The sequence below is a fragment of the Melanostigma gelatinosum genome (assembly GCF_949748355.1).
Source record: "Melanostigma gelatinosum genome assembly, chromosome: 19".
NCBI classification, from domain to species: domain Eukaryota; kingdom Metazoa; phylum Chordata; class Actinopteri; order Perciformes; family Zoarcidae; genus Melanostigma; species Melanostigma gelatinosum.
In genome coordinates this window covers 12,247,396-12,258,886 of record NC_136652.1, presented here as the reverse complement: position 1 = coordinate 12,258,886, position 11,491 = coordinate 12,247,396, and the positions used below count along the sequence as shown (strand labels likewise).

General features: G+C 42.6%; 1 protein-coding gene across 1 annotated transcript; it reads left to right on the top strand.

The window, feature by feature from the left end:
* Nucleotides 1-9,044: 9,044 nt before the first annotated feature.
* LOC306793296 (delayed-rectifier potassium channel regulatory subunit KCNS3-like) lies at nt 9,045-11,219 on the top strand (the record flags this gene model as incomplete). The annotated part of the gene is made up of 2 exons (XM_079290855.1): nt 9,045-9,158; nt 9,716-11,219. Exon 2 carries the CDS (start codon nt 9,720-9,722, stop codon nt 11,217-11,219), a length of 1,500 nt encoding a protein of 499 aa, XP_079146981.1. The 5' UTR covers nt 9,045-9,158; nt 9,716-9,719.
* Nucleotides 11,220-11,491: the final 272 nt, after the last annotated feature.

Genomic DNA, 11,491 nt, shown 5'->3' with positions numbered 1-11,491 from the left:
GACGGGTGCCGAACTATGCTCGCCTGCCACAGCTGACTCTTTCCGCTGAAGTGCCACAGACTGACGCTGAGTGACAGAGGTGCTAGTGCCACAAGAAGGATATCGCTGTCTCTCGCTTTGCAGCTGCTGATGGCCCACCACTGCAAATGAGGTTAGGCATTATACATTCATTTTTTCATGTACATGCATGTTTGTGCTTGCCTTAAAGTCGAGATCAGTGAAAAACAGATTTGAATTTTAATTGTGAGAAATTAACACATTTTGCACTGTTGGGAACGTAGAGGGGCGTGTTTGGATTATCAGCATTTAAGAAACTGAATTCTTGACATCAATAGAATTATTAATGTAAGTAACAATTAACAACAATTCAGTTTCTGAAATGCTGATAATCCAAACACACCCCTCTACATTCCCAACATATTGGTGCCCCGTGAGAGGCTGTTATTCCAGTTTTGTTACAGTATATATGCATAATAATCCATAATTATTTTTGAACAATTCATTTTCCAAACTTATTTTTTTTCAGATTTTTTTTTTTCTGTTTTTGAATGACCCAAATTTCTGAAATTTATTTTCCAAAATAGGTAGACCTTGATATTCAAAATCTATCCTTATTGTAATTTGATTTTAAATTATGATTTTAATCTTAATTTTAATTAATTTTAATTTCCTTTTCAAAATTTTATTTAGTTTCCTTTCAGGTTAAATTACTAGTTTAATTTCCGAAACTAACAGCTGTGTAGTAGGTTTGATCGTTTATTTGTAATACCAATACTTTGCTTTCTTAAATCCCTCAAAGAAGTTATACACAGCTGTCATAGGCCAAAAGCGCTAAGCCACATTAGCATTTTGTACCTTTGGTTGCCAAGCAGTAGTGATATCTCAGAGTAGTACAGTAGAAATTTGTAAGTCACAGAACTAGACATTTCACTGTGCTCCTGCATTAACCGTAAACGCTCAGTTTCTTACTAACAGTAGGGAATCAATAACCACTAGGAGACGCGCTTACTGAAAAGAGAATGTGCGACAAGAAAACCTCCACTCCTGTAGCTCTAGAAGACACCGTATTACGAGATGCGGTGGCCAATTGCCTCACGTTCACGCCAACTCTGTGAGCGAGCAAGCATTTTGGTACAGACGACACATGTCAGAAGCAATTAGAGTTAGTGGCGTATGTCAACCACCCAGAAGGGAAGCAAAAACGCATGATTCAAGACGTGAAGACCAATACCCTTCACATAGTTAAAGGTCGCGACGAAACCGCTCCCCCTCAAGAACGGGGGATAGTCTCCCTGATCACCCTCACGGTGAATTAAGAGACTCAGACGACTCTTGATGGCCCAGGCCTCATCCAAACTACACACACATTTCCAGGGTAATATTTCCAAGAAAACAATGCAAGTCTGAAGTCCTTTTAAAATATTTTTATTTGGTTGTTTTTTTTTAGCTCATGAGTATTGGTCCTGATGACACTTGTTCGACACGGTGGCCATCTGAAACAGAACGTTTTTGACCTGTGGAAGAAAATAAATACATCTTAGCCACTTCTTCAATAAAGAAACTTTTTTTTTTAAACACACGCTTCCCCAATAGGAGAACACCAACTAGAGTATTCATCCCATCCCTCATCTGAGCAACAAATGGAAACCTTAGTGTGTGCAACAGTGAAATGTTATCAGTGTGAGAAGTCTTACCTTTGATCCCCTCATCCTGGTTTGAACACTGCACATTACAAGCGCTACCCACTGGATTTCTGGCATCGCAGAGCACCACATCACAATGGACAAAGACCTACACAATTTTAACTAACGTTAATTATATTTATAGTGTCTACATTAGTTTCCAAAAATCTAAAGCCTTTCATTGAAAAAATAAATAAAAATGTTGTCGTTGAAATTACCTGGAGACTCAAGTTCTCGCGGTCTTTGGCAAAGGCAAACATTGGGATCTCAAAGCGCTTGAAGTTTGATGGATACTGAACTCTGGCATCAGGCAAAACAGGATGGAAGATCACCTGGTACGGGTCCCTTGGGTTTACACAGCTGAAGATACAAATGAAAATTTAAATTAAGTACCCACTAATTAATTGTGTAAAAGATGTCCCAGTCTGCAGTGCGACACCCTCCTTGAAAAGTGTCCATTATGAGGGAAAAGAGTAATGCCCAAGTTTCACTTACATTTAGTGTATGCGGGCAAATGCCCCAGCAAGGCAAGATTAAGAAGTTACCCGTTAATGATGAGGTCCCGTTTGGGAAGGGCTCTCCTGTCGTCCGCCAACGTCACCCAGCAGTCCACCAGCTCCAGCGATACCTCAGGGTTTCTAGATTTTATCAGTTCCACCTCAAAATACAACGGCTGTTGAAGGTACTTTGCGATGGGATCAGCTTCAACTTTGTGAAATGTGCTGTAGGAGTCATCTAAGTAAAGAGAAACAAGTTGTTGAACTGAATTATTAGCGATTCAGAGGGGAATAGAAACTGCCTGCACACCAAACCTTTTATATATATAAAAATTTTAAACAAAAAAACTTCGGGTTTAATACAGATAAGTGAGTAAATTTAACATATTGTCCCACTAGCCAACTTGGGTCATTAAGCCGATTAGGTTTAAAGATGCATCAATTAAACTGTCATAAGTCCTATTACTTTGTCCAACACAATTGGCTCAAAATCAAGTTGTGCGATTGCCTCCTGACTTTAGGACACCGCTAGTTTACCAATTTAGGAACAGGCACTGGCTTTCTTGAAAATCTTTTGATAACGTAGCACAACTGTCCAAGTAAGCCCAAAGCCTTCACGATGCAGGTTAATACAAATCTGATCCATATCCCTTTGCATTACCTGTAAAGTGTGCTTTTATGGCTCAAAAGAGATTCCTACTGTTGGACAATGCATTCAGAACATCCTTACCCAGAGCAAGTTTAATTTCAACTTTTAGCTCGCCGATTGCATTCTCAGTATATGGTTCACTCCTGCGAAGTCTGTTGAAGGCCACAGCGTGGTTTGTGTGTATGTCAAAATAACAAGCAACCTTTAGCCTGAAGAAAGAGACAATCCAGGAGATCAATGAGTCAGTGGAAATTGAACAGCATCCACTTCCCATGAAATACATTTTCTTTTTAAATAAAGGAATTACATAAGTTTTACTTTAGGGCTGCAAATAACTATTTACTATTGTTAATCTGCTGATATTTACTTAAAATGGATGGTGTCCAAGGTGACATTTTAATTGATCAACTTAATAGACAAGAGCTTTGATGAGGCCATCTACTCATTTCAGCATGATGAGTTTTTAAGTTTCAAGACACTCACTCATACTCTGGCTCGTCAGTCTCGGATACCGTTTTCATTGCATCTGGCAGAGAGATGTCATTTTCATACAGCATCATATTGGGCAGAAACTAAGAAAAGAAAAAAGTTAACTCAATGTTCCAATATCAGGGTCAACAGTCTACAACCAGGTTAACAGTATGGTACCTTTCTGGTTGTCCCACAGGAGTTCCCAGAGAAGACAAAATAAGCATATTGGTCATTGCTGTGGGAGGGCACACAGGTGGGGTCTCTGAGGGTCAGCTGACTGGGCTTCAGACTGGGAACCGACTCCAGTTTGATAGCCAGAGCGGTTATCGTGCCATTAGAGAAACACTCTGAAAAGGAGGAGGAGCAGACATTAGTATGCTTGGGTGTTCTGTCTTGATATAAGAAACATATTTCCTCTAACAAACCAGTCAGTCTTGGGAAGAAATTGCAAGCCACAGAGAATTCTTTAATATTGTTGTTGGTGGCTGGATTCCTCAGAGACACGTCGAGTCTGCTCCTGATGGATGATGCCTCAACAGCCTGACAAGTTGTCAGAAACACAAAATGATAAAGGTTTAGACACTAATGAATGACAATCTCTACAACAAAAATGTCACCAAGATATATCCCTGCACATTAAGTTAATAAATGTAACCGATTGTACCTCAACCATGACATCGACGGCAGAAAATGGTACTGAAAAACTGAAGTGTGTGCCATTGTCCATTAAGCCATATTCTTTAGCCAGGAGTGAGGTCATTAGTCTCCTTCCCACTAGTGTCTGAAAGTTGAAGCCGTGGGTCCCGTATTTCACGAGGATGTAGAAGTATTGATAATCACAGCCACCAGAGACAGGGGGAGGAACTGCAGAGGGGTGGGGGGAAAGAATGGAGAAACCCAGATTTTAAATAAATTTGCCCATTTTGTTCTGAATTAATCCATCATATTCATAACTACAGACCTTTGTTTTCCAATCTAGCTTCCAGAGAAGTGGTGTGAGAAAATGGTGCATACTCTGGCAGAACCAGCAAGCTAAAGGTCAGCTGAAGAGAGTAGACCGTAATCTCCATTTCTTCCTGCTGGGAAATACAGAATAGCTGTCAAAATTAAGCCATTTTTTGCATTTAATTTCCCAAGTTGAATGTAAAGCTCACTGTTTTTAAAACGCCACGGTCCTTGAAAGGTATTTCAAGTGTAAAGACTTTCGAGCAGCTCTTGGGGGACACGTGCTCCAGGACTTTAAGGCCTCTGGCACTGCAGTCCGCCACAGATAAAACCTCAGAGGAGATGGTGATGTTCATTAGTGCCACATCAGAGCAGAACGGCCCAAGCTGCACCTTAAATACCCGCTCCTCAGGAACAGTGTCTGTTGGGCAAAAACAAAGAGTTAAGACAGTGTGTAATACATTTAAAAATCACAAGCGTACCAAGATAATAAGACTTACTGTCAGTAACTTGTGGAGATTGAGATAGCAACGGTGTCGTGATGGGAAGGAAGACTCTGTATCTCGTGTCCTTGTGAGCGGCATTTTCTGTCCAGCGCAACTCGAGCATTGGCTCGATTGTATAAGTAGTGAGATACTGACCATCCTGAACATGACTCTGCAAAAATCAAACAGCCTCAGTAAGGCCTTCCTTGAGACACGTCATCTTGACAAACTCATATTAAGACATCTATGCATATTGAGCTAAAGTGCAACCCTGTATCTTGCAAGAAGTAGTGTAAATCCCATTTTCTTTTCAACAGATATGATTTACTATCACGCGACAAAACCCCGACATATTCTGGTGTGCCAGAGTGCCTTAAAGGAGGGACCATTTAATTACAGTATTTACACAGATTCTCTTCCGTTATAAAATCAAAATGTAGGTCGGCACAGTTGAAGGTTTTTGGATATTTTGTTTAAGACTCAGCATGCGGAATCCACCTTTTTAAAAATGTATTTACTTTAAGCCCATGGAGGCGGTTATATGCATGAGAAATATAAAAACCCAAGTCATATATAAAATTGTCCTTAAAGTAAAACCGACCTTAAAGTGGCCACCGACAGCCCCAACAGGGATTTTGGTAAGGATGTAGACGTTATTGACGGACAGGGAGTAATGTCTGCCGGCCATCTCGGCAACGTCGAGCCTCTGGCCATCGACGCCCATGTGCACCTCCAACAGTTGAAACTGGCCAGAGGTAGTCAAGGGCTCAATGTGCCTGGGCAGGAACCAGCTGATTGAGTCCGGAGTGAAAAAGACGCTACCTGTACACAAGGCAAACACATACAGCACTTAGACAAGGAAAGACCCAACATGGACACATTTCATTTGTTGTCGAGTCTGAGAATACTGGAATCAGTAATAAAATACCAACTATGTCCAAGTTTAAAGACAGTTTCAACCCCAAATTATCTGAGAAACTAACGACATGATGTCAGTGGTTGCTATAGCCCTGCTTACTGCTCCCCAAACATTACCATCCAGTATTGGGCAGGCAGCGCCTGCATGGATTGGAGTCGCCAGCCTCTTCTCAAATACTATTGAGGTTTTGAGCACAGACATGGGCACACCTGCTACCTGCGAGATTACAGATCATCATGTCAATGCTTTATTAAATCCATTTAATGCATACAGTTAAACAAAAGCTCAAGGATGTGGGTACTTTTATATAATGGTGGGTATACATAGAACAATGTAGCCAGTCTGATTACATCATGTGTTCCAAAACCAATAGTTCACAAGTAGTTTGTTATCAAGCAAGGCTTGTTTAAAAACTTACATTCTGGATGTATGTTTCAGGGGAAGTTAATGGGCTTCGCAGCACCATCCTTGTAGGACTGTTTGAGATCCCATAACCTCGTCTGTGGGCCTCAGCCAACGGCATGATCTTCTCCTCAGGAGTGAAGAACGTAATAGTTTTGATTTTGAATTCTGCGTCCATGGGCTGTTTCTGTGAAGCAAACATCGAAAGACAGTTAATACAGAAAGAGATGTTTCCAGAATCTTAAAAAAAAAAAAAGGGACATAAGCTCTTACCTCAGCAGCTTGTCGCGAAGCACCAAACTTTTTAATGCTTGAGATGGGATAGTCAGGCAGGGCGTAATAATCTTCAGCTGTCCTTTTCACAGACACCTAGAAATAAGGCGAAGTGATAATCAATCCCGGCGCTTTCAAATGTACCAGCCTTGATGCTCATGAAGCCACTTATAATATAGACTGGAACATGACCCCAGAGAGTCCTGCTGCATTCACTTGCCTCCATATAGTTGGGGTCACAGACAATTTCCCTGGAGGCCCAGGCAGTGTAGCGGCAGGTTTCAACCACCTGGTACAGCTCATCTTCAGCCAACTGGTTCCCATGCAGTCGAAGATTTAGTCTTGTTGTGAATGCGTCATCTGCCTACAAAACACAGAAAAGACGTTCAATTATCACAACATCAAAAGAGACATTAGGTGCTGCTCCACAAAAATCCCATCGCCAGTCTCTTTACCACATTTTGAGCAAAGCAGTTTTGAAGAGAGGCAAAAATCACGATGTTCCCCAGCTGGTCTATCCTCGCACTGAAGCCACACTGAGAAGCTAAACTTGGTGTAAGGCGAATTGAAGAGTTGTCTGAGGAGGAAAGAGGACAGTTACAAGAGAAAAGGTGAGTCAAAGTAACAACAAAAAAATGAATTCATTGAGGAATGTCATCTTACTAAAGACAACAGACACTTCAAGAAGATGTCCTCCAAGTGGGCCGATATCCAGACGCATGACATTCCCCAGGCATTTTGAGTGAATATCTGGGATTTAATATTTACATATTAGTAAGAAGCATATAGTAGGATTAAAATAATGTTAGAAATTGACAACAACTTACTTATAGAAGGCTTCTTTTGAGCCTCTATGTTTACAACTGCTATCAGGAGAATCACCAACCTGAAAGAGATTGAATCATTTTAAAAAGTAGCATGAAAAACTACAAACTTTGAGTGAAATCAATGGATAAAAATAAAAACTAACCCAAATCCACCGCGACCACCCATTGCACAAGAGATGGGGAAACTGGTGATCAATGAGTCCCTGTCTTTGCAATTTATACTAATGTTTGTGGGAGGAATGAATCCCAGTCTCAGGATTAGGGAGGTTCCTGCTCAACTACACACAGGTGAATCCTATTACAGCCTGATTGAGGTTGTGCGGGGCTGTGTCTTGTATTCTGGCCTGAAGTAAGTCCCAACATGCAATGCAAAGAGGTTGATTGACTTAGTTAAATGGTAAATGATAAATGGACACGTATGTGTAGCTCCTCCTGCTAACTTAAACTTAAACTACAAATAAGTTACAAGTTCCAAAAGCTTTTTGGGAAATGTTTTTGTTATTAGAAACTATTGGTATGAAATATGTGTAGTATTGTATAAAACATGTTTTAAATATGTATCCTTATTTTTATCAATTATGTTTTTAGCATTTTGGCAGGAAATGAGAACAAAGTCGCCAAACAAAGTTCAATTAGGGCTGTTGTGGTTCATGGTCAGCATCTTAAGTCCGAAGCCATTGGGACACCACTATTTAGAAGTTTTCATAAATAAGGAAGAAGGAAAAAAATCGCACCAGATCACAGTCACAGTCACATCATACATCAAATAATGAGCTGTAACGATGAAATACACATAAATTAATTCATGAATTCTTATAACTGAAAAGCTTTACAGAGATAATGTTTTTGCTGAAGAAACGACTTCATCTGTGTTTGTCGAGAGTTGATTTGTTTTATGTTGATCGGCTGATGCCTCCTCATCTCTCAAGGTTTTGTCACAGGGGCCCCTCTTCAATTCAGATTGTCATTCAGATAACTTTGTTTTTCCCTTGAAGGGCAATTCCTTTAGCTTTACCCAGTGCACACACACAGCTTAAAAACTCACAGGAAGGTATGTGTCACAGGCAACAGATTTACATGGGTCAATATAATGGATGACGAGCAGCAGTAAGTAAAAAAAAAAAATTTTGGTTTAAGAAGAATATAACAGTCTTTTAAAAACGACTGCCAACACACATATATACATACATATACACACAGCATAAGTAGCCACATAGACAGGGCACGGGGCGCTGAAAAGGTGCACAAATGTGTATTTACACAAATGTGTATTTGTGATGACACAGAGAGACGTTAAATCAGATTCTCTGCAAGCATTTGGTGCTTTTAGGATCTAGTTTTATGCTGCAGGCAGCACATCTGTGAGATACTGAATGTATTTTTATTGAGGTAATAAAATGATGGATAGAAACCCCCTCAGCTAGGCTGGGACACAGATGGGGGAAGAAAAACATTGCCACATTACAAATTGTCAAACATTTCTGAGAGCAATGACAACCAATAGCAGCTTTTTCAAATCTGCTGCCACTATATAGGTACGTTGTATTTCCCCCTTGCTGCCAAATACAGTGTTACTGCCTGCTTTGGCAGTTAGCCTGCCAGCAGAGCTTTCTCACAGAGGATTAAAATGTCAGTGTGATTTTACTACTTTACTCCCTACACAGCTCCTATCCTTTTAGGATAACAGGCTATAAACGTGATATGATGAGTAAAGTGCTATTGGGGAAAAAAAAAACACCGTGTAGTTTTACAGCAGGGTGTTCCTACATCTGTGCACACCCTCTGCCTCCCGTCTCCCCGCCTCTCTCGCCCCTCCCTCTTCCCTGTAAAAGGGAACAAACTGCCGCCGTGCTGTTGTCCCGCATCCAGCTCTTCATGTCCCGTTCGTGAAGCTGCAAGCACCGCACTCCCGCCACGCGACCCGCCATCTGACGCACTTTGCAAGAATGTGAAAACTAAACCACCCGGGTAAAAGTTATTTTCATGGAAAGAAAAGCTTCGAGTGCAGGTACGTTTCAGTTTCATGTTTTGCATTGAGTTTTAGTCAAATTTGAAGTTATTGATTTATTTGTAAATAGGGTTTGGTGAACAACATTTGATGTATGAGGCATGCAAACCAGCACGTTGCTCTGATTGGTAGAAGAGTAGATATTAGGACAGAACAATTAGAAATATACATAATGCAGGAAAACAGTCTCTGGCTTTAGTGATTGCTTGAAATGATGTGTGGGTTCAGTTTCAACTCACTTTCTCTGAATTAGTCTGTACCGCTCTGTAATTTGATGATTCTGGTGATAACCCTGTACTTGAGCCCTGGAAGAAGTGACAGCACCTCACGCCTCTTCACTCTCTCAAGCTCAAGCCATTTCCTGTGTGTGTTGTATTGATTTTTGATTTCCTTCAGAGGACTAATGTGCTACAAACAGTGGAGTCAAATATGTCTCGATGGACGTCCCTCCATATATATTTACCATTTATAATCTATACTTTATATTCGTGTGGGGCATAAAAATCGACAGAACTGGCATGCTTCATTTCTCGTAATGTCTCTGTATGTATCGTCAGGACCATGGGGTACGGGCAAATCCTCCACCGGCGGGGGAATGAGGAGGACCAGGTGCACCTCAACGTGGGAGGGGTTCGACACGAAGTGGATCCGAGCATGCTGCTCTGCTTCCCTCACACACGCTTGGCTCGTCTGCTGCACTGCCAAAGCGAAGCGGCGATCCTGGAACTGTGCGACGACTACAGCCCGACCGACAAGGAGTACTACTTCGACCGGAATCCACATGTTTTCCTCAGCGTGCTCAACTTCTACCACACAGGACGTATCCACATGATGGAGGAGGTGTGCGTCTTCTCCTTCAGCCAGGAGATCGAGTACTGGGGAATCCCGGAGCTTCACATAAGCCCCTGCTGTAGCTACTGGTACCACGAGAGGAAGGATTACATCGATGACAGAGACTGGGACGTGAGGAGCGACGACCAACCGCAACAGAGTTTGGACTCCTCCTTTGAGGAGCTCTCTGCTCTAGATAAAGACCTGGCCAACTTCACAGGTGCCTGGTGTGCAGAAGTGAGGAGCTACATTTGGCTCAGGCTGGAGGATCCAGGTCACTCAACGGGTTCAAAGATCCTCGCTGTGGCCTCGCTCGGCCTGGTGCTGACCTCTATCGTTGCCATGTGTGTCCACAGCATGCCTGAGTTTCAGCAGGTGGACGAGAACGAGAAAGCCATCGATGACCCTGTCCTCGCCATCCTGGAAGAGATCTGCATCGCCGGCTTCTCCGCCGAGTTCATCATCAGGCTGATTGTTGCGCCCTCCCGCAGGAAGTTCCTTGGAAACCCTTTAAACATCATCGATGTCGTCTCCATTTTGCCATTTTACGCCACTTTAGCTCTGGAAACAGCCGACGAGGAGGCCGCGGAGGAGAATGAGGACTTGGAAAACGTGGGGAAGGTGGTGCAGGTTCTGCGCCTCATGAGGATTCTCCGGATCCTCAAACTGGCTCGCCACTCCATCGGGCTGCGAGCGCTGGGCGCCACCATCCGCCACAGCTACGAGGAGGTGGGTCTGCTCCTTCTCTTCCTCTCGGTGGGCATCTCCATCTTTTCTGCCCTCATCTACTCTGCAGAGAAGGAAGAGCAGGACACAGATTTGGGGTCCATCCCTTCAGGCTGGTGGTGGGCCACAATCACCATGACCACAGTCGGTTATGGTGACACCTGCCCGGTGACGCTGGCAGGGAAGATAGTGGCCACCTTGTGTATCATCTGTGGCCTGTTAGTGGTGGCTCTGCCCATCACCATCATCTTCAATAAGTTTTCAAAGTACTACCAAAGAAACAAAGCCATGGAGGCACAGTGTATCATTAAGCCTGAAAGACAAGACCCGGAGATCCCTTACTATAGCATCAGAGACCTGTTCACAGGAGGTGTGTATCCCTTCATTGGCGGTATCGCCTTCAGGAACAGTGTGAGCAGCGCAGGTGACACTACAGATGCTTCCAGTCTCCAAGATTTAGAGGTGTATGATAATGACACTTGTGAAAATGGGTCAGCAAAATGAAATTCTGCCGTTTCACAGTTTTGCTCCCTTTTATGACTGCAAGTCACTCTCGTGCCTCTCAGGGCTGCTCCATCACTGACCCCGCCTCTCTGCATTGTCTTCCCCCTGCAATTTGACAGAGAAATATTGTGGCCATTATTTCTTTCTTTTTTAAAATTTCTACACGGGAAGAGCTTGTGAAATGTACATGCGTGGCTAAAACCAGGAAGTCTAATGGGAATTATCGCAGCCTTGCTTGGAGGTTTGAAAGCCCATTTTCTGCTTGAGAAAAT